The sequence below is a fragment of the Pteropus vampyrus genome, unplaced genomic scaffold (genome assembly GCF_000151845.1).
Source record: "Pteropus vampyrus isolate Shadow unplaced genomic scaffold, Pvam_2.0 Scaffold9, whole genome shotgun sequence".
Lineage (NCBI taxonomy): Eukaryota > Metazoa > Chordata > Mammalia > Chiroptera > Pteropodidae > Pteropus > Pteropus vampyrus.
Genome location: NW_011888790.1, coordinates 5,947,221 through 5,971,538, shown reverse-complemented (window position 1 = coordinate 5,971,538; position 24,318 = coordinate 5,947,221). Strand labels below are relative to the sequence as shown.

General features: G+C 35.8%; 1 protein-coding gene across 3 annotated transcripts in view; it reads left to right on the top strand.

The window, feature by feature from the left end:
* The window catches only part of PTPRR (protein tyrosine phosphatase, receptor type R), a 229,108-nt gene that overhangs the window by 125,868 nt on the left and 78,922 nt on the right, over positions 1-24,318 (top strand). For 2 of the 3 annotated variants that reach the window (XM_011374274.2, XM_011374277.1), the window contains 2 exons: positions 6,469-6,579; positions 16,630-16,892. In XM_011374274.2, the coding sequence (XP_011372576.1) occupies positions 6,469-6,579; positions 16,630-16,892 (374 nt within the window). Of the gene's footprint in view, positions 1-6,006; positions 6,185-6,468; positions 6,580-16,629; positions 16,893-24,318 lie in introns of those variants that run through there. The other variant, XM_011374285.2, reaches the window with a different exon arrangement.

The following is a 24,318-nucleotide window of genomic DNA, read 5'->3' as shown; positions in this document are numbered from 1 at the left end:
CACCAGAGTAATCTCGCTAAAGTAAATTTGGCCATGCCCTCTTGATGTCATGATTCTTCTTTGACCTCCTAAATGCTACAGAATCAAGTGTGGATTTCTTAATATGGTATATGGTCCTTTATGAGCTGGGCTTTATAATTGTTGAACAATACTCTCTTAGTTTATGCTTCAGCAATTCCAAACTTAATAGGTACCACGACACCGATGTACTGTTTCTTCCCTCCACACTTGTACATACATCAATCCATCTACACACATTTTTATGGTTCAAGATCAATCTACTATATAGCAAAGCAGCTTTCCTTTGTGCTACCACAGATGTGAGTGCTCACCGATTTCTGTTCTCGGTGAGCTTAGTACAAAAACCCCTTATCCTATGTTAGTCTTTGAGTCCATCTCTACACTGCAGGTTCCTGCAGAGACATGTCATGTTATTTTATCTGTGTCCTCAGAGGCTTCAATTGTGTCTCGTATTCAGTGGGCACACAAATAACTAAGCACTGTGCTCAGTGGTATGCAAGGTCAGAAAAATAAAGAAATAAACAAATAAAAAAATATAATTATTGCTTTCAATGGGCTTATGTTCTAATAGGGCAAATAAGATAAAAGCAGATAAGGAGAATGCAAGGGTATGATAATGTTACCATAGTGTGCCACGGGAGCTTTGAGGAACAAGAGGTTGCTTCATGTTTCAGAGAGGCCAAAGGAATGGGTCAACTTAGCTTAAACACCCAGACCCCTCTCTAGCCCTGCCCGAATGTGATTCTAAAGGAGCTTCCTTATGTACATCACACTTAATCTCATTCCTATAGTCCAGGTCCTACACAGACTGACTTGCACACATCTTACTCAGGACAATTCTTTAAAATTTATAAAGACCACTGGATTAATTTATTCTGCTTCTTGTGAGTTTTCAGTGAGTTATATAAGCATTCCTCCCTATTGCTTTATTCTGAGTTTAAATGCCATTCTGAATTCTTTAGGAACATGGCAGATTAGTGAATCATCCAGATCTATGAACCAAGAGAAGCTCACCATACAAAAAACAAACAAACAAACAAACAAACAACTAGTTAAAATCAAGTACATATTTGGGTCCTCAAACATACCTCAGCCCATTGAAAGTGAGGAGTGTAGCCTGACTGCTTATCACAAAACTATTAGCCCACAACAGACCACAAGTCTGTACTATAATTCAATAATGAAAGGGTATTCGATGGTCAAAATGTGATATTTCTTATAAATTTGTGGGATTTGAGAAATCTAGGAAACCTAGATTCTAGGAAATATTGTATTACAGGAGACTAGGCAGTATTTTAATTGGCTATAAGGAGCATTTCATCAAGGATGGATGAATTGATAGAGCCTTTTGTTCAAGCACTTCTAGAAGGGGCCCAGAATTACCCTCTGACCTGAAGCTCTAAGTGCAGAAATAGGAGAAGGCTAAGGAGAAAGCTGTCAGCAGTGTGCAAGTGCCCTTGTGGGAAGCTTCAGACATGTACAGTCCAAAGGAGCACTGCAAAAGCATTTGTTAGTAGTTGTATTAACTAACTGAGATGGTATTCTGTGAGTTTTCCCACCTCTTTATTCATCTTTGTAGTTAATATGTGATGGCAGTACATGCCTCAACACACTTTCACATTTTTATCCCAAAATTATGGCTCTGCTATGGTAGCATGTTTATTAACAGAAAAAAAAATGAATATTGGTGTTTTGGTTTTTCATCCTTTACATGGATTAAAGAACACAGTGAATGATGTCTCAAAGCACCTATTCCTTTTGTTTTTAAATTAAGTTTATTGGGGTAACATTGGTTAATACAATTATATAATTTTCAGGTGTACGTTATCATTTGACATCTGTATATTCTATTGTGTGTTTATAACCCAAAGTCCAGTTTCCTTTAGCTACCATATATTTGATTCCCTTTACCCATTTCACCCTCCCCTATCCCCCTATATTTGATCCCCTTTACCCCGTCTAACTTCCCCCTTCCTCCCCCACCCCACTAGTAACCACTAGTCTATAGTACATGTTAATGAGTCTCTGTTTGTCCTGCTCATTTGTTGCTTTTAGGTTTATATACCACATATAAGTGATATCATGTGATTTTTCAACTTTTTCTGTCTAGCTTATTTCACTTAGCATGATTATCTCGAGGTCCATCCATGTTGTTGCAAATGGCAGTATTTCATCTCTTCTTATGGTTGAGTAAGATTCCATTGTATATATGTACCACAGCTTCTTTAGCCAATCATCTATCGTAGGACACTTTGGTTGCTTCCATGTCTTTGCCACTGTGAATTATGCTGCTATAAACCCATATCTTTGCGGCTATGGGTTTTCCAGTCTTTGGGGTAAATACCAAGTAGAGGGATTGCTGGGTCATATGGTAGATCAATTCTCAGTTTTTTGAGGAACTTCCATACTGTTTTCCATAGCGGCTGTACCAACTTGCAGTCCCACCAGCAGTGTATGAGGGTTCCTTTATCTCGGCATCCTCTCCAACATTTGTTATTACTTGTTCTGTTTATTATAGCGATTCTAACAGGTGTGAGATGGTATCTCATTGTAGTTTTGATTTGCATTTCCCTAATAGCTAGCAATGTTGAGCATCTTTTCATATATTTGTTGACAAAGCACCTATTCCTAAACTTATATTAATTGCTGTCAGGAAAGGGTGTGTTTTTTTATTGTTATCATTTCTTTATTTGCTTGATTTTTTTTTTAATCAAAAATGGCTCTTGGGAAACAAAGAAAAATACCAAATAGAGAATTACTTTTGTTTATTATCTGTTTTCATTTTAAATCTAAGTCTCTTGGGAGAAAAAGACATTTTTAAAATATTTTTTTATCCAGTACTTAGAACATTGTAGGCACTTAAATATTATTTTATTATGAGATGTTCGTAAAGATAAAACTAGACTTCTTCTTGACAAATAAATCAAATCACAGGGAAATAAAATTAAATCATTATTTTAGTTTTTATTTTTAAGTGTTTTTATAAAATTAAATATCTATTGAAATAATAAGTTCTGCATTCATATTTAAAAATGATTTAGGGTTTTGTTTTGTTTTGTTGCTTAATTGCAAATTACTCCAGTTTCACGGCTCTTATTATATTTCAAAAGAAGAAGTTACCTTCTTTAAAAATAAGCCAATATGATACTTGCATGGAATATTTACAAAGCAAAAAACCATATCGAATAAATATAAGCCATAATCCAGGCATTTGGTGATTGTTCCTTCAAACTAGGAACATTAGCCAGCAGTCTAAAGAATCATCATGCTAGCCATACAATGCCGAGCAGGAATACAGTGTTAACATGTGTCAGATCATTCAGGCCTAATGATTCGCCTCGTTCGTAATACAGGGGAGGTTTGGCATTCATCTAACAAAACCATATCGTTGTGGGCTACATCCCAATTATCTTCCTGAGTCAATCAATTGACCAGATAATTTATATTTCCACTTCATTCTTTTGCCTAAAGAGATATATCTTCTAAAACTTCTGTATCAGCTCTCCTAGGACTTGGGAATCTCTTCCACCATCTGGAATCAAAATTTTTTTTTTAAAAAAACAAACTGTAGTGCATCAAATTATTAAACAGGATATAGAGAAGCCATTGTTATTTTTAATTTTTTAAATTTATTTATTTAAATTAGTTGCAAGTATACAGTACATTGGTTAGACATCTATATAGTTCATAAAACGATCCCCCCAATTGCTCCCTCCCTACCCTGGCCCTCCACCTAGCCATCATATTAATGCTAACTGCATTCCCTCTGCTGTGAGAAGCCGTTGTTACTGAAACAGTGATACAGGAAACTGCCTAAATTTTAAATCATAAAACCAAACAAAACCCAACAACTTCTTTCACTGCAACAAAGTTAAAGTGCAAAGCTATGCAGCTAGGAAATAAACTGTAAAGATGATACAGTGGCTTTGGCTTGACCCGGCCACAGAGCCGCAGACTATTGAACCCTCCAACCCCTGACAAAATATAAAAGGCATCACTTTAATCTTATGCAAACGTTAGAGCAGAGAGTCCTGTGAATTACAATCTTTTGATTTGTGGGATCTTAACTACAGACTTTTCCATTTATTACCTTGCCCTTATCAAGTTTTTTAGATCTCTGTACAAATATAGTAGTGCTCAGCAAGAATAGCGTGACTCAGAAGGAAATCTATTTACCAAGAAAGTGCAGTGACTAAGTTCTGGGAGTGCAAAACATGTGTCTTTCTAACTGGGAGTGGGGGAAGTAGGGGTGGGTGGGAGGTTAATTCTTCCCTCATCATTGCTTTAGTTAAGAGACAAACAAAACAGATTCATCTTAAGCAGAAAGGAACATGTTGATATTCAGGAGGTATGGAACTATAGCAGGCAAAAAAGAAATGAACCTGATCAGGTTAGGAACACAAAATCTCTTTCCACCCACCTAACAAACCACCCTTTTCATCTAAATTTTACACTAACTAAAGCTGAGATCTTCATACTTAAATTTGACAAGTTTATGCTTCCTACTTGAAGGCTTAACTAGTTTGCTTTTGTAGCAAGCAATAATGCTATTTAATTGCCTGCAAAAAAACTCATTTCCATACTTATACTTGATTTCTTCAAGAGTTTTCTTTTTTATTAGTTTCCAGTTATGTTTATGGACACATTGAGATAATATAGATCTGAATGAGGTCAAAGAGTAAAAGACAAGTTTTCACTTGAACCCAAGATTTTCTTTCCAGAAGGATACTTGGTTTCTAATTATTCCATCAAACATTTTCAGATTCTCCATCTGCTTCCATCTACGTATTTTTAAATATATCTCGAAAGCTTTTTTTATATCTATGAATTTGTCTATGTTTTAGAAAGTAGGCAAGATATTATAGGGAACACATTCATGTTTAACAAACAAAGGAAATGGAAACTCAACAACTTAAAGCAATAGGCTCCCTCAAATTGTTTCTAATTACAATAGAACTCATTTAACAGACCCCTTCTGTTCTGTCTTACTCAGCTCCGCACCAGGACCCACTCGAGTTCCAAGATAAAAGATTCATAAAATGTTTCTCAAGGCAAATGTTTGTTTTATCTAATTTACAAATGATGAATACATTCTATTTTTTTAAATGCCTGAAAAATAATTAGTAATGATTTCCAAGTTTAGACACGAGGACATGTTTTGTTCAAGGCTTTCTTTCTCTCTCTCTCTCTTTTTTTTTTTTTTGAGATAATAATTATTTATTTCTTGTGATTCTGTGAGTTGACTAGGATCAGCTAGATTGTTCTTCTATTCTACAAGTACAGGCTGAAGTCACTCCAGTGGTTACATTAAGCTAAGAACTCATTTGCCACCGAAATGTCCAAGATGACCTCTCATCTTCCAACGGCTCTCTCCATGTGACTTTTCATTATTCACTATCTTGTTGCTCAAGGCTTTCTTAATTATCAGAGACAATGTCCAAGGACAGAAAAATTCTCTCACTAAAAAAGGGAAAAGGCAGCCTTCACCAAAGTGGAATTTAGAAACATATGACTTGATTTAGCCTTTATGTAATTTTCCTAATTGTGGATCATTTAGTTTCGAGTTGAAGTTTCTTTAACTATGAACCTATAAATTTCACTGAATAATAAAACCAATTGCATTCTAAGATTTGATTTACTAGCTATGTTGTTTTTAAACAAATAGGCAAAATAAAACTAAGACACTCATTCACATTTTATTCATGCTTCTTCTCCACCCTTCCACCCTCCCCCCCAAAGTAGTAAGCAAAAAAATAATAAGTACAAATAAAATTAAACTATTTATTTCACCTTTTATTAGTAAATAATTCTGGACCTTTTGGTGTTCCCTCTTGCTTAAATAAAATATAATATCCTAACAATTTATCAAGGTGGTACTTGAATCAGATTTTGACAAAGAGGACTATATATTTAAAAAAAAAAAAAGATTTGATAAAAGAGAAGAAAAGAGAAGGAAATGATCCCAACATTGTTGCTCCGTTTATTAATGCATCATGAAATTTTGTTTGCACCTGTTTCACTTCTGTTTAAAAGTTAAGAGCAGTATTACAGCACGAAAAGCGGGGTGTTGTGGTGGGAGGGGACTTCAAATGGAGTAAGGAAAGCTTCGAAAACAATTTCCTTGACACAGAAAAAAAACAGAGCTCTCTTACCTAGGGACCAGGTAATTTCCAAGAGAGACTGTGAGGGACATTTACAAAGCCTCGGACTCTATATGCCATATTGAATGCTTTTGATCCTGTATAGGAGAAAAAACAATCTTTTTATGTGTAAGGGCAGCAGCCCCTTGTCTTAGATCAGTGTGAGAAGCAGCTCTCACAGCGAGGAATGTAGGTGTGTTCTACTACACTGAATGGAATAAAGCTAAAAATATGTTTAGTGTCTGATAAGAACGCCAGTCTCTTCAAGCTCTCATTTAACATCGGACTTTCTGTTTTGCTTTTAAAGAAAAATGTTTTACAAGGGCAGCATGAAGCGGACAAAATCTGGAGCAAAGAAGGATTTTATGCTGTTGTCATATTTCTCAGCATCTTTATTATTATAGTAACGTGTTTGATGGTAAGTTTGCTTCTTTATATATTTTACCCTTTGCTGAGTCCACTGCTTAAAATTATTGGGTACATTGCCATTCAAATAAATGTTGAAAAGGCTGGGGACAGAAGCAAGATTACGATCCTTTCAAAATGTGAAATTTCCTATCTGACAGCAGTGATAGCTAAAGGAAAACCTAAGGAATTATGGATTCTGACCTGCAGAATAAAGCTGTAATTGTACTGAGGCTTTGAGTAACTTGATCGACTCTGAGAATGACGCTTTAGAAAGTGATTCAATGAGGTCACTGAAACCCTCAAAGTCATTAAAGTCTCATGGGCACACTTTAGGCTTACTTTATTTCTTCAGCTATATTGTTTTTATGGAATGCAGGACAAATTTTAAAAAGAAATATGTCTTAGGGGCAAGATTTCTCCTTAAAGAGTAGTTGATTTACTTTTTTCCAAGAGCCTGAAAGCATTTTATGAAATTCGAAACACGAAAAGGAAATGATTATAGGCTCAAAAGCTATACAATTCACTATCAACTAATTTTTTTAGGTGAATGAATATTATAAAAATATAAAAGTTAACTGCAAATGACTATGTAAATTATAGATTATAAATGTACAGCCTTTAAAAGGATATTGCCAATTTTTAAAAAGTAAAACCCAAAATAAACCTAAACCCACTAAACTAGGCAGTACTATTTGGTGTTGAATGAGTTAACAGTTACCTTTCAAGTAGAATAAGATTGTCCTGTCCTTCTGAACATTCTGTGATGTATATTAAAATATTTGAAATTCATAAATGGGTTATAATATTTTTCCTGTGTGCTATGTTCTTGTGTGTTAATTTTGCTCATTTTAAAAACAGTCCTTCCTTAGTTTTCAAATGCCCCTCAAAACACATTATGCTACTTACATGTCGCAATCAACAGCCTTGCTAAGCATCTTATTGGATTTTGTTCATTTATGCTCCCCCTGCTGGGAAGGGGTTTATGTTAGAAAGATTAGGGCTCAGTTTGGAAAGACAGAGGCTGAGTATGTCTATATTTGAAGGATATAAAACAATTAAGGCCTTGAATAGGGTGATAATGAGCATATCTCCTTGAGTCTAAATATAGGAAGTAGTAAGAACACTTTAAAGCTTCCATCATAATGAATTCAGAGGCATCTCCTATGGGCCCGGCATTTAAAAAGATTTCTAAAAGTTGCGACACCATAAACAAAAGAATACTTTAAAAATTGAGTAAAAAAATTATTTTTATATATTAAATGGTGAGGTTAAGGAAAAAAATTAATGAGAGAAAGTTGAAGGTTATGGAAATTGTGGCAGAGACCTCTGGGCATTTTTTAGTGTTTTGGAGGGTGTGGTTCCTTATTACAGTTAATTGAGTTTTAAAATATCTGGTTCTTCGTGTCCTTCACACAGCAAATCTCGAGTGCTATGTTCTTGTCAGTCACATTTAGGGTGTTTTTATGCTTTACAGGTGAAAAAGAATGGGAGGATCAGAAGGTAGAAAGGGGTAAAGAGTGATAAAAATGGAAATTGTTCCGGGGTGAATGGATACGATGCAGAAGAGCAAAGGTGAGGATAAAAGGCGAGAGGGAGGCAGAGCAGAGCTTGCTACTAACATGTAAGAGATGCTCCAGATTTTGCATTTCTAACTCAGGGAGCACCCATGTATCCAGTATGACTGGATAAATTCCTGCGTGAGATATGGGTCTCAGGTGGCAAAAGGACCTGTAGTAGCCATACATTCAACCACTTACAGCCAGGGAATAACTTTTCTTTCCCTGAAATCTTCAAAACACCAATGTAAAAGTTAGAAACCTGGGGAAATTTGCTTCAGAGTTACTAGAACAAATCGAGAAAGGAATATTTCAAAAGTATAGGTGGTTGCTCTCCACTGGGCTGGTAGGTAAATTCACCCATTCATTCAATCCACAAATTCCTGCAGAAGATCCACTATGGGTCTGTTGTTGGTGCTTTGGGCCAAGAGGAGAACAAGACAGATAAGATCTCTGTTCCCATGGGGCCTACACTCCAGAAGGGGACATGGATAATAATTAAGTTACTATTTTAAAAACTCAAATGGTGAACATATTGTACAATTCCAAGTGTATGACATTCCAGAAAAGACGAGCTTGTAGAGACAATAAAAAAGATGAGTGGTTTGCCAGAGGTTGGATGGGGCGAGATGAATAAGTGAAGTAGGCTTTCAGGTCAGTAAAGCTATTCTGTATGAGACTATATTGGTGAATCTATGACATGATGGACTGTCAAAACCCACAGAATGTACAAGCCGAAGAGTGACCTTAATCTAGACTACAGACTTTAGCTAATTCTATCAATATTGGCTCAACAATTATAACAAATGTACCACCCTAATGCAAGATGTTAATAATAGGGGAAATTGTCTAGGAAGGTAGAGGAGAAAGCTAATAGAGAACTCTATACTCTCTGCACAATTTTTCTATAAATCTAAAACAGCCCTTAAAAATGTAAGTTTATTATTTTTATTCAAAAAAATTAAATAGCATCCAGTGCCATGAAGAGATATCATAATAGTGAGTAGAGCACAGCAATCTGAGACATCTGAGACATGCAAATGTGGGGAAAGGGCCTCCCAGGCAGTGGATACATGGGAACAGCTGAGGTGGGGATAAGCTGAGCCTCTTTGGATTCAAGAAGAGTGGAAGCTGAGTACTTTAAGCAGAGCTTTGATGTGTATTTAAAAGATTACATTCCTTGCTGGTTCAAAGTTGGAGGCGGAGCATGAGATGAAGTGTGGGAGCAAGAGGACTCTTCCAGAGGCTATGTTAGCCTGGTGAGAAAGATGATGGTGGCCCAGAGTAAGGGGGTAGTAGGGGTAGAGATGGAAAGAAGCAAAGGATTGGGATTCATTTGCAGGTGGAACTGACAGTACTTGCATATTCTCTGGGAAAAGGAAAGAAAAATGTTAAGGACGACTCCTGGGTTATTTGACCGACTACCTGAGTGGTGACGCTCCCATTTCCCGGGTGAGGCTCACATTGGAGGTGGGAAATATTGAGAGAAGCAATACTTGTGGTTCGTATTCCAATAGTTCTTGAATAAATGAAAGAAAGTAGTAGAATGATATATTTCAAACATTGTCTTAGATTTTAATATGAAAGTGTCACTTAAAAAACTAACAAGGGAACAAACCATCAGAACATAGAAAGCAGATAATATTGATAGAAAATAAATACTACCTTATAGGCAGGATTGAGATGAAGTTAAATTTATCTGATGCAACTTAATCACTGACAAGTCAACAGTTTATGTTTTGGAGCATTTAGGAGTCTCTAAAATAAGCTTATCTTTGTAAATGGTTCACTGTTTTTGATCATGATCTTGATTTAAAATTGTTTTCTACTTAGATCTCTCAGTAATAGTTATACTATCACTTTTGAGATTCTTAAACATATATATTGCAATTCTCTTTCTTATAATTTTGTTAATTTCATGGCAAAAAAGAGATATAACTCAGAATTTTTCCTCTGGCATTAATTACATTTATGAAAGATCAAATACCATTATTTGCATCTAGCCTTCCTACATACTATAGAAATGAAAAGCATGTGGTTTTATTATTAAATTATATAGGTAAATTGCTATAATGAAGGATTATGTGTACTGTATAACAACATAAGGCTTGGCAAAATTTTTGAATGCGGCATATTGTTTATTTTCCTTAAAATAAAAAAATATCTATATGTTGCCATGCACAAAATTAGACATGCATGACATTTTCAAATATGTGACTTATTTAGCACCTCTCAAATGTGAATGTACAGTGGGTGGAGCGACAAATAGACAAATACAATTTTCCAAGAAAAAAATGTGTGGGCAACTTCCAATCCATTCAGTCTCTTTTAGCTGGAGGAAATATATTACTAAGAAGAATTAGTTCTTAAACTTGAATATATAATAGAAAGAACTCTGTTTGTCAGCTAATATATACCTTCGAATGTACTTAGAGGTTAAGTCATAAGTGCAAAGGTATTTATGAAATGTGGGTAGAGATATCTACAAGCCACACTGCTTCCAGAAAGCAATTTTAGAAAACACATAAAAACAGCTGTTTGGGTCAGCAAAAATTTTGGCATGTTAGACCCATAGAAGAGTCATCTCTATGTCATACAAAGAGTTTCTCTAGTCATAGTCTTGTTAACTGAGGCAGGAAGTCCTAGATCAGACCACCTGCTACATCCTGAGCATTAAACAGTAAATGCATGTCACAGGTAGACATAAATAGTCACACTTTTCTAATTTGTTATGTATAATCCTAAGGGATGGAGGGAAATGAGATTAGATTCCTAGTTGGAATGATTTGGCTACAGAATCGTTTTCCAAAGTAGGTATATGTCTAAAACTAATTTTCAATTTTTTTCTGTATGAGTAAGCTAAAAATACAACCTTCTTACTAAGAAGAAAAAATAATAACAATAATAATTAGTTTCTTCTATTCATTACATACTTACTAGTACTAAACTGGTACTAAATATACTGCATGGTACTAAACAATGTATTTTTTTAACCACTTTATTGAAGTATGACTGACATACATAAAGCTGTCTGTATTTAATGTATACAATTTTATGAGTTTGGAGATAAGTATACCTCATGAAAACATCACCACAATCTATGCCAATCTATCCATCACCTCCAAAGTCTCCTCTCACCCTCTTTATTTATTATTATTTTGTGATGCAATAAGAATACTTAATGTAAGATCTACCCTTTTAGCAAGTTCTTATGTATGTAGTACAGTATTATGAATTATAGTTTCTATCCATAAACACTATGTATATTAGTTTCCTAATTTTACTCATGGGAAAACCAAGGTTCAGAGAAGATAAGTGACTCAACAAATAGACAATGTGTGGATATGTGTATGGGTGTGTCTGAGGAGAGGAGTTGGAATTCAAATTCAGGTCTATCTGGATTAAAAGTCTGGACTCTTTACCAGGATTCCGCACATAATAGATTCAAAGTGCACTTTCTTTTAGTTCTAACACTCTATCTTGTGGACATCTATTTCTGGCTATGAAGAGGTCCAGAACAGGATGAGAATTCCTGTATTAATCAGAGCCATTAGGCCCAAGCAGAACTGATAAATGTATACCATACATACTGTGGACACAGCTCTATTTTTGTACTAGTATCTTGTACTAGATAGAATTTTTACATGTCTATCTCTTCCAGAAGCCTGCGAGTTTCCAGAGGACAAGTTTAAGTGCCATCTTTGCATCCACAATGTCTTGTTTCTGCAATATAGTAGGGATTGATATATGTTTATTCAATTAAAAGAAATAAATGAATGAGCTCTTAAGAACTAACTATACAATACTATAAAGAATACATGCTAGGGACTGTTGGTGGCATTTAAAAATTTGAACATATATTAATTCAAACAGAAGTTTATATTGCCTAACTATGAGATTTTTAAAAAGAAAATTACAAGCTGTAAAAGAGTTTTATAGAATTTTTTTAACTTCCTCTCATTTGTATGTTCTTCTGGTTCTCTTCCTGTGATTATTTTTTCCTCTTGCTATGGTTTAACTTTTATAGCTCCTCTCATTCAATATTCCTTTCTCTTTTCCTTTTTCAAATAATCAAAAGATTTTATTGCATCCCAAGATTTAAACAACAAGCTCTAAAAGTAAAGTGAAAAATACTGACTTGTCATTGCTATGGTAAGCTTTTAAATTGAGCTTTGAAACAAAGTGCATTCACACAGAGAAATATGCATATGCTATATTCTAGACCTCAAGCTGTGCAGAGGAAAATCTCTGCTCCGCTTTTCCAGAGGCTTTGGGAAAGAGGTTGCGGGGAAAGATGTGGGATTTAGAAGAAACAGTAGAGGTAAATGATTACAAGCCTAAGTCAAGACACCTGGAATCTAGACTTCATTTCTAACCTACCGTAAATTATTCAAATGTGAAGTGAGGAGATCATACCAGGTGATTTTTAAGATCCCTTATCCCAGATTTCTGAACAGCAGTACTGTTGACATTTTGGACTGGCTGATTTGTGTGGTGGGCTGGGGGTTCTGTCCTATGCATTGTAGGTTATTGAACAGCATCCCTACCACATGCCTGCTAGATACCAGGAGCACCCCACACACACCCCAATATGACAACCGAAACACATCTCTAGACATTGCCAAGTGTCCCCAGAAGGGCAAAATTCCTGCTGGTTGAGAACCACTACTTTATAGCTTAATTCCATGACAAATGTCCTATTGCCAAGTAGCAGACTTCTTAAATTTTTTCCACTTTTTTTTTTCAGACAGCCCAATCTCTCTCTTGAGCATTGTTATGCAGTTTCTTATAAGCATTATACACTCTCCAAGCTCTGCTTTTCCCTAAAGTTGTAGCAATCAGTTTGTACACATACTACATAGAGGCAGATTTAAAAACTGACCTCTAACCAGAGATAAAGTAAACAGATGACTGTAAAATACGTGACAGTTTCCTCGTCAAGAACATAAGCTCATGACTGGTAAAGAAGGACTTTGGAATAGTTTGTTTTACACTAATAGAATCATAAAAGTGATCTGTCAAAAATTACTGAGAAGGCCAATATTTTTGGCTTCCTTATTTTCATTTTTGAACTGTGCTTCTCTAAAACCCAAATGTAAACAAGCAAGCAAAAGTTCTGATATACATATTATATTCAGATATGAAGAACTTAGAATATACAATATATGCATTATGTTCTATTTATGTTTTTTTATAAAGATACAATATATTTGTTTCTGTTCTCCTTTAGGAAAATAACTTGCTTGTGATTTAAAAAAAATAAAAACTATCTCATCTTAAATTCTATTGCCTCATCTTTTAGTACCTATGTGTTTAGCGTAACACATATGTGTCATCTGATTGGTATTGTTCTAGTGAGCAGTTTGGTTTTGCAGAGTGGTGTGGTGGCAAAGTGTCTTTTAAGTGTTATAGAAACTGAAGAGAAGCAGTAAGTTAAAACTTCCCATCCTTAGGCATTATGCACAGTGTAAGGGGATTCATCTTCTGTATTTTTTATCCTATATCTTGAGAAAGTACCTGTAAACAGTAAGACTTGTCACTTAGCATTAGACATCTTTTTCCTTAGTAATATTTGTAGTACTATTAACAGGAATATTTGTCATTGGAATATTTAGAACCCATTGTTTTCAAAATTTTAAGATTTAGCTTTACCTTACCAGGGTCAACGAATGCCACCCATATAAAAGTGTACAGCTTATGTGGAAGTAAACTGACATAAAAGACAATAAGGATTCTCTTTAATTTCTTGGAGTTCAAATTATAATATGCATTTCTAGGTATACTTCAAATGTGCATAGTCCTTTTCCTTAAGAAGGCCTTTCCATCCATGAAAGATATATGCTTAGGTTCGGTGGTTTTCACTCAGTGGTGAGAATCACATCTGCTGCAGATGTCAACCTTCGAGAATGATAGTGTGGTGAAAAGCAGCACCAGAAGTAATGTAAGAGAGTGGATAGTGCATAGGCCTGCAAGACAGAGCTATGTTAGGGCTTGGCTCTGCCACAACTAAATTTTGGCTTTAGGCAAGCCACATGAGTTGGCTGGACTATAGTTTCTCTAATGTGTAATTAGGTCAGAAGGACCTCTAGTAACCATTCCAATTCCCATCCCCTCTGTAGCCCTAGTTAAAAAGTCACTTAACGTATATTCGCCCTTATTTTTTTTTACCTCTCTGCCCTTCCCCTACTTCCTTTCTTACTACTACATGCTGAGATGTTGGACCTGAGACATAGTTAAATTTATTTTTCACTCTGTGTTTAAATAATTCTAAAGCTCCCTTTTCTATCAGTTTCTAGTTCTTTAGTTCTTACTTTTGAGTCATCTTTTTCATGACAGTAAATTTTTTTCAGGAAAGGTACACAGTATATTTTCTGAGACCTCGCATATTCGAGAAGTTCTTTCTATTACCTTCTTTCACATGAACATCAATTTATCTAGGTATGGAATTCATGCATCCTTTGTAACATATTTTTTTTTCAAAGCCATATAATGGCTCCATTTTCTTTTCACATTTACTCTTCTTTCAATTTACATGCATAAATATATATTTAAACTAGGAATTTTTTCATTCCATATTCTTAAATTCCATAAGAATAAGTTATAATCTATTTTATTTGTAGCAGAATACTCTGTACATTTTATAATAAATGGCATAGTGGGCTCTGAAAATTGTTTTGAATGACTTCCTTCTCTTTCATTCACTCTGGTTTATCATTTACAATGACTCTTCTCTGACTTCCATATTCTATCTTTTCTCTTGTTTTTTATCTTCATTTCTTTATTCTTTTCCTCTACATTCCAGGCAGTCTCTCAATTTTGCCATATATGCCATTGATTATATTTTCCGCATTGTCAGTTCCATTCTTTATCAGTTGCAGATTTACATCCTGCTACTGAATTTTCAGCTCTTTGAATTCTTTCTTTTTAATCTCAGTCTGATACCTTTTTATTTTAGATTGCTGTGTTTTTATTTCATTCTGATTTTTAAAATAATCTTATATTGTTAAATAGACTTTTTTTTAAATCAACGTATTTTGAGAATACTGGACAAATATTTTCTGAAATTTTCCTGAAATAAATTATTAAAGGTATTTATTTCCTCCACAATTTCAGGTGAATTCTTTTCTAAATTTCCTTTCTGTTTGTTCATCTTCTAATCAGAAAAAAATATGTTTAGACTTTGTATCTTTCCCATATATTTAAAATATAGAGATTGCTAGAATTTAAAGGAAATTTGAAAGAAGAGGAAAGAAAGAATTAGTCCCCTGACCAGTTAGAGTAAATGTAATTGAAAAGTGCCAGAAAAGACCTCTCTCCTAAAATTACACCCATTTAGCTAATGGATTCCAGAAATGAAATTAAACAGGAGAGTTCATTTGGCCTAAGGCTTTATAAGATGCAGATTTTATCAATGCTGTAATTGCAGATAATGGGTTAAGTCAGCTCTTCATCTGCTAAATAAGTCATTTCCTTGAACAGACTCAAAGAAGCATAAGGACATCTAATTTCTGCGGGAATTGGAGTAGAGTAGTGAACATCAACAGAAGAGAAAAAATATCAAATCATTATTTTGTATACCTTAAACTTATACAATGTTATATGTCAATTATATCTCAATAAAACGAAAAATATAATACATTTTTTAAAATAAAAATAATAAATAAATAACTTTTTAAAAGAAAAAAGGAAAAAAGGCCTATTAAAATGGAAGTGTGAGAACAGGAGATACAGACTTTGCTTACCTCACAATAGGGTCCTTTGGAATAGACACAATAAAGTCAGTCTAATTCTTAAAAGCGAATATTCTATCAATTCTGATTTATTAGTCATTAAAGAAAGAGCTCTGAGAATGGAAGACAGTGATGCTTTTGCTTTTTTCTACATGCATTAAAATTAAAAGGGGAAAAGGGTAAGAAAAAATATTCTGGTCATCCAAATTATTTTTTGATTCATGCCCTAAATTTAATTATTTCAAGGATTTACTAGATACTCAAGTTAATATACGATGAATGCAGATATTTACCAACACAAGAAATTATGGTTTATAGCATAACTATTCTTTCATTAATATTTTGCAAGACTTTATTCTATGTTGTATTGAATGCAGATCTTTGTTTCTATAAACATCATAAGCTCATATTTCATGGTTATTCCTTCTATAAGCCTTCCATTTCAGTCATTTTAAGTAAAAACTTTCATGTCAATCTGACATCTAGCATTTTTATAAAATTAGCCAAATTTTCTTTTAATAATATTTGAGGAATAAATCCATGCACATATGTGTAATATGTTTGTGCACTATAACTAAAAATACCAAGTATATCCTTTTGAGAAAAATCTCGATACTACAAAACTGAGACATCATCCTAGAAGTCTTTCTTACTTGTATTATCGTTAAACCTTTATTCTGGTTTGTCTTCTAGGTTTGGGGGTGGAGGAGACCACACTTTATTGTTGAGTGTGAAAAAAAATGTGACAGGAGCCCTTTGTATCTCCTCCTATAGATTCTTTACAGATTAAAAGAAAAATTTCAGCTTTCTTTGAGACAAGATAAAGAGAAAAATCAGGAGATCCACCTTTCACCGCTCACGTTACAGCCAGCACAGTCTGAGGCAAAGACAATCAACAGCATGGTCCAGCCTGAGCAGGCCCCGAAGGTACTAAGTGTGGTCGTGGACCCTCAAGGCCGATACACTCCTGAGATCAAAGCTACCACCTCTGTCTGCCCTTCTCCTTTCAAAATGAAGCCTATAGGACTTCAAGAGAGGTACGAGCTTTTCTGTATCCCCCTACCCATTACTTTCTTTCTTTCTTTTTTTTTTTAGAGTATCACCAACTGAAAAGGCTAGAACTAGAGATGTTTGGCATATTCATCACCAAATGGACCAGAAGGAAATAGTCTTTCTTGTCCCCCAGAAGAATCTAGCTGTGTTATAAAAAGAATCTTTTAGTTGCATCTGATTCTGTTCAACTGATGTAGATAGAAGTTGAGGTCATCTTCAATTATGGGACAGCTTCTATAATTATTTATTATTTGTTTAGAGCCACTGACCTATCCTGTTTAATTGTCATCCAAATTCGGGTAGGTAGAAGGGCGGAAAATGAACCTGGGGTATTTCCTGTGGAAGTCAACATTGTTTGGAGTAAGGTAGAAAGAGAGTATGCCACAAATTAATTTTTATAAAGTTTTCCTTCTGCAAAACAAATATCTCAAGTAAGTATCATGTCATTATTTTTGTTGCTTTCCTTGCCTTTGTGATGTACTTATACTAGTACATTCCCATTTAAAGCAAAAATGATGTGTGAAATCTATCACCTGCAAAATACATAAACGAGAAGTTAATTCTTTGCTTCCTCAAAATATTAAGTAAAGCTTTCCTATGGTATTTTTTAAAATAAAAAGATCCATATTTATACTTAAAATATGATTTGTATTACATTGAATACTGCACATCAGAGTAGTAGGGAAATAAAAAAGTTTTCAAGATGTACTCCCAAGTTGATACTCTTCTTAGTTTCCTATATTTTAATTTTCTATCACGCTCTTTTTTATTGCCTTAGGTTTTTAAATCACAGATATAAGTTTGCTTTTATTTTCCATCACACACACACACCACATCCCTTCAGAAAATATAGTCTGTGGCTTTAAGAACAACAGACGACCAAGAAGTCATTCAAATTTCTTTGGAAGTATTGTCAAAGAACAATGAATGAAGTAAAAAGAGAGGGATTTGTTGCAGTAATCTCCAAAGTCTTTTAAAGAGAGAACACTTTGACTTCATAACAGAGAGAAATAGAAAGCAATCAAGTCATTCTACTTCCTCCTCCAAAATATTTGTTGGTTTCCTGATGGATCTACCAGAGCTTCCATGTATCATTCCCTTACTTGGATGCCACTAAATTGCTGTCTGGGCTACACCATGGAAAGGTAAACAAGACTGAACTTTTTCCTGAGGCTCCAGGAGTTAGGAGAACTGGATTCCAGACCCAGCTTTGCCATTTCTGGATTGAGCGGCTTCATGAGTCATTCCCCTATCTGGGCCTCATTTCCTTCTTTTGTAATGTGAAGGGGTTAAACTTGACTTCTTCACTTCTCTCCAGTTCTTTTACTCTTGTTACCCAAATTAGTTTTATGTATTCATGTTTGCTTCAAAGAGAAACCTTAAAACAGGCATCTGAGCATTGGTAGTATAGCAAGGGCAAGGTGGCAAAAAAGATCAGCTCAGATGCAGGTAGTAAGGAGTCATTTTCTATAGAAGACTTAAAGATGATAATAAAACTGCCTAAAAGTCAGACTAATTTTTATTATCATGCTGGACATGTTTGAATTCCAAGGAGCATAGATTAAATATCCATTCATTCATTTAAATGAAGCGAATATTTGAGAAAGGAGAGTACGGGGATGGTATCTTGCTCATCTTTGTGGTCCATATGAGTGACCTTAGCAGAGGAAGTGTGTAATCACTGTTAAATGCATTGCCTGCCGCTGGTCTATAAACTTCCCTGCATCCCCGCCCATCACCTACCGCTTCCTTCCCATCTCAGAGCAAGAGAAAGCTATTTTCTGCACAACAGCGCCAGGTCATTCCCTAACAACCCTCATAGGTGACTCCATCAGTTTTCCTCTATTTTCACCTGTCCCTCTTTGCTAATGCCGTCCCCTCAACATAGAAACAGGTTCTCTTTTGTATCAAAGAAACTTCCTTAACCAATTCCTGCTCTGGTTCTTGTCTTTCCTTCCTTTCCCAGATGTCTTAAATGGACAAATTATATTTGTCGCCTTACTGGTCTTCTTCAAACTGCCATCCTTGCTGTTTCTCTCACATATGCTTGCCAAGTTTATCAATAGGCTAACCACAAAACATGTTTCATTTCTTTTCATATCTAGCCCTAAAGCCTAGTTCTTGTTTGAAACTCTCTCTTCCTTTGTCTCCTAAGACATTATTTTTCTGGTTCTTGGGTGGCTACCTTTAGGCTTCCAACCAGACTCCTTTCTCTCCTTAGCTTCAGAGTTTCATCAGGGAGGTAGACTGAGCTAGAATACTTCAGGAACTGTTTGTGTCAAAGGTAGTAAGAGAAGAAGTGGTTGCAGTTGGATTACCCAGCAAGGAAAGAAGAGGTCTAAAGGTGAGAGACGGGAGTGAAGAATGAGAAAAGAATATAGAGAGGGAAATTCAAGCATCGCTTTCTCTTGGAAGCCATTCCAATCTCCCTCTACCTCCTTCCCCTTCTAGTGTCCAAATCCAAATACAAAACTTGCCTTCAACCATTGACCATAATACCTATCAATACAGTGATTTTTAACACCTCTGAATCTCATATAAATTTCTCCTCCAGTAGTGATTTTTAATTAAACAATAATTCAAAAAGGGACTGAAACTAGTTTTTGAGTGGTTTGTCCTGTCCCTTTACCAGCTTGTAAGAATTTTAAAGACAGGTACAGGCTCTAGATACTCTTGTGTTGCCCATGATTCTTGTAATTCTCATACATAGTAAACACTAGAGAAATATTACAGAGTAAATAAGTTAGTTAGTTAGTTAGTTAGTTAGTTAGTTAGTTAACTATTCCTAATAATAATAAGTAAGTAAGTTAGTAAGTTAGTTAGTTAGTTAGTTAGTTAGTTAGTTAGTTAGTTAGTTAGTTAACTATTCCTTTGTATCTAAGATCTCAGGCAGGACCTCCGCAGGTCCCCGAAAGTTGCTGATACTTAATGAATGGACATTCTCTAACTTTTCTCAAGCTGTACCATAGTATGGTTTATTTTTGTATCCATATATAAATGATGATATAGTCTGCAGGTATGTGATTTTACAGGTTTTCTTAGAGGTTGCAACCTGGCTGAGACTGGGAGATTCCTGTCACAGGTGGAAGGATATCTGCAGTGGTGAAAGCAATAAAAACATGAGTGTCCAAGAAAATATTGAGTATTCTACACCTAAACTCAAAGGTTTTGTTTACTATAATTTCCTCCAGGAGAGGTGGAATGGCCTGACTTCTGTGCCCTGCTCTCCCTAGAAGAGAAACATTCCAAAGCTCAAAAATTTTAACTTAGAGGATACTTGTTCCTCAGCTGATCTCCTTTTGGGAGGTATAAGTAAAGGAAAGAATACAGAATGGATACAACCAAATATCTGAGTATGAAGTATACAAAAATACTCTGAAGATTAAAATCTGTATTCATGATGAAATAGACCCATCAACGAAAATGGATCCAACTCCCTCATTTTCTGTCAAGTGAAACTGAGACCCAGAATCTTCTCTCTTAGGTCTTAGGAGAGGTTCCCTGAAAGTGTAGCTTGAGACAAGGATTCTTGTTCCAGTGAGTTATTGAGAGGATGCTCTCAGGACAAGTCTAAAGGAAAGCAGGGGAAGCAAAACAGAGAAGAAACCAAGCAAAGAAGTGGTTTCAACTGCTGTGTAGGCCCAGTCCGATTTCACAGGAAGGTCTGGAGCATGAGTGGCACCTCATGAACAGTCATTCCCTCTGAGGGCAAATAGGCTGGGCATCTGTATTCTCGTATCAGTTAACCATTGAGTTCAGGCCACCCTGGGGATGATGGAGATTTAACTTCCCGGGCATCTCTGGAGTAGACCACTCCCATCATCTGAGGGTGATTCTCCAGAGAAGCAGCAGCTGTGTGCCATTCACAGCCTATATTCACAGCAGCAATGGAGGAGAAAACAGGCACACCAGCCTGGTAAAAGTGATCTGGGTGGAGCACCAACAGCATTACTGTACTTGCCAAAGATTATAACACTAGTTACAACAGAGCTAAGTTTATATCCAGGTTTCCTTGATCTTTCCAGGCTGTTATACACTTACCACACAGCCTCCTTCAAATAAACACCATTTGTTCTGATGGAACCTATGACCCAGCACCACTGAACACAGACTATGAACCATGCATGACTCATTTGCTCCACCTGAAAATATTGGGATCATACAGATAACAAATAACCATTTAGAAGCCAATCCTAATTTAAGTCCCAGTAACATCAATAAAAACAACAACTCAATAAAATTCATTGACCCTTTACATGCATTATCTCATTTAACCCTCACGAGAGACTTATTATTCCCTCCTTACAGTGAGGAAACTAATTCTTAGAGAGTTTAAGTTACTGCCTAATGTTATGTTACTGGGAGTGGGGTGTGAGAGTGACAGAATCTGAACTCAAGCGGTCTGGCTCCAGAGATTGTAATCCTAATAGGTACTTTGTGGGAGGGAGCGAGAGAACATATATCCTATACTGTATAGAAATTAAAAAAATAGATTACAAATCAATATATTTAGTAAGTAAGTATATTATAGAGTGTCACACTGTTTTTCCTATTAGCAAATTTCGTGCTTGGCTTTTAGAATGGTTTTTTTTTTGATTCTAAATGAAGTAAAATTCAGTTTTGTGCAGTAGACTGAAGACACTCTAGTTGAATAACCATTTCACTGCCAGTCCAGAAGCTCACTGTCAGTCTCAGTCTTTCTTTCACCTGTGTGTTCCCATTCTAGAGGCCCAGTGGTAACCCAACATAAATGACCAAGGTGATGGCAAATGTGAATATAGTAAAGAAGCCCAAGTGAAAGGGAGCTATGAGGCAATAATCCAGAAAACTCAAGCCAAACACTGTTCTCAAGGAATTTAGAAGGAAGAGCTCCATATTGTTTAAACTGAGTAATAACTGAGCTCATTTCACTATGTGTGGTGGACAGTGCACATGAGAGGGCACGTGTTCATACCCTTTCACCAAACTGCTGCCCGTACGGTGGGAAGAGGACAAATAATAAAAGCTAACGTATTGACCACTAACCTACCATATGCCAACCACTGTGCTCATGTGTTATCTCATACACTCTTTATAATACCCCACGAGGCCGGTACTATGTTTATGCTCTTCTTGCAGGTGAGCTAACAGAGACTTAGAAAGATTAAATAATATGTTCGATATCACAAAGAAATAAAGATGGAGTTGGAAATTCAAATCTGGACAATCTGACACAAAATCTGCACATAACCACTGTGTTCTACCCCCTCCCAGATGATACAGATGATAAAATTTCAAGCTTCTCTCATTTTTTATGATCATATCCTTGTAAAGTGCTTTCATGGGGTCGTCCAGAGCTGAAGAGACATTGGAAACATGTGCAAGCCCTTTGTTAACAGTGATCCTTAAACTATTTTTTTCTTTATTTGTAGAATAGACAAGATTGCATTTTTATGTAGATGGGTTAGGTTTCTGAAGGGTTAGAAACAAAAGGTAAAGTGTCCTAATTTTAAAAAACAACAACACTGGGATTAAGAAAATGGAGGCAAAGCTTTTGAAAACTGCCTGAAAATTAATGGCTAGTCATGAGAGAAAAGTGGTAATAGTGGTAAATGAAAGAAATGACGATGGATACAACCCAAGGGGTGTAGAACAAATGCCAAGATGTATTTCTAAGGAATTGAAAGTAGTACAATTCTTCTTTTAAGAAGGTAAAAAAAATTGGCCATTACTTATTGGCAAGCACTGACCTAACTTCTCTCCAAGTAGGCTGATTAAGTCCCGAGAGTGTAGACCTGGAAGGAGCTCTAATAGCAATCACTATAATAGCTCCTTTCCTCTCCTCACCTTTCTTTTTCCCCACTCGTGGCCCTTGGCAGGATAACAAGAGCAAGTCCTATTGGGTCTTCCTACTGCTGTATCTTCCACCAGACCACCCAGCACACAGGCTGCCTCATCCTGGGATTCCATCAGAAAGGGCTTCTCAGCATGCCCATCCTTCAATATCCATTAACGTGAACCTGATCATGGACACTGGCTTCCAGCTTTACTTGGTGGTCTCCATTTCCACTCACACTACTGCAAGGTGGGGAGTGCGGGGAGGGCAACACAACCCAATTACCTTTTTGCATTCTTATAGTCATTCTGTAGGATGTGACCTATTTTTAGAGAGAATTATGCTTGCTTCTCCTAGCTGCACGATGCTGGCATATCTATAGAGCTAATTCTCCTTGTCCGGACCCTAAAGAAGTTGTTGTGGTATAATTTTGGAGGTTTGTGTTCACTGACTCTCCTACCCGTGATCAAATTAGAGTTTCACTGTGAAGAGTACTAAATGCTTCGTTTTCTAAAATGAGATTTCAAATCTGTGCTAGAGAACCATGCTCCAGATCTTGATGTTCAAGCTGACAGAATTAGGTGAAATGGCCTTTTTTTGTAGAGACATTTTAATCAGAGCAGGCATGGACAATTCCCAGAGTGTGCTTTGCTTCTTATTTTGAGAGACAGCTCTGAATCTTAGTTACCATGTCAGGAGACTTCACCTTGCAGGCAGAGATATTTACTTTTGTAGTTACTTGAAATGTGTCATAAAGCTACAGTTCAGGGTCCCATTATGATTTTATGGACTGCATTGTTTTTCTATGAAGTGAGGCACCACTCTGTTCTCATCTGTTTTCCCAGCTACTGATACATGACCTCTATAGCAAAACAGTGAAAAATCATGGATCACCCACGGCAGATGACTTTAGCAAAATTAAGTTATTTTTCAACTGATGGGTTTGTTTATTTTCTTTACCTATATATTACAAATATTAAAGTGTCATTTCCATTTAACCATGCATCATGATTATCTGGGTGTGATTTAAATATGGTGGGAGACCTCTGTTCTCAGATACGATCTGAAGCCAGCCTGGATGAATCCTGATTGTAGTATGTGGAAATAGTGTCCTCTAGTGGAGAACTGCATGTTGAAGCATTTATTAGCTGGTCTCATTTAAAGGGAAAAGGATGCTGGTGCTTGTTTTGGTTTAAATTTAAAAAAATCCATAATGACTTGAATGTCTTTTCTGGCAAGTGAGGTATAATCTCTTCTGCAGATAGTTTTCAAAAAGGTCTTGGTGTAGTGATAAAAGAAATGACAAATAGGTGTGAACACCTTCAAGTATGACGTGTTTTCTTAACAATGCTTAGCATTCAATCGTTTTCATTTCTCATTTAATCCACAAGTAATTTTAAGGATGGTGTGTCAGATAAAATTATAATTGCCTAATATGTCTTATAATATATGTCCTTTTATTTAAGAGCCAATTTTTTTAAAATCAGAGATTTAAAAATGAGCCTCAATAATTCTGCCCTTTTCCAAGCCTGCTTATCCTGCCTGCCTCATTTTTTATTTCTTCCTTTCACCTCTTGAATATGATTCCTTGGCAT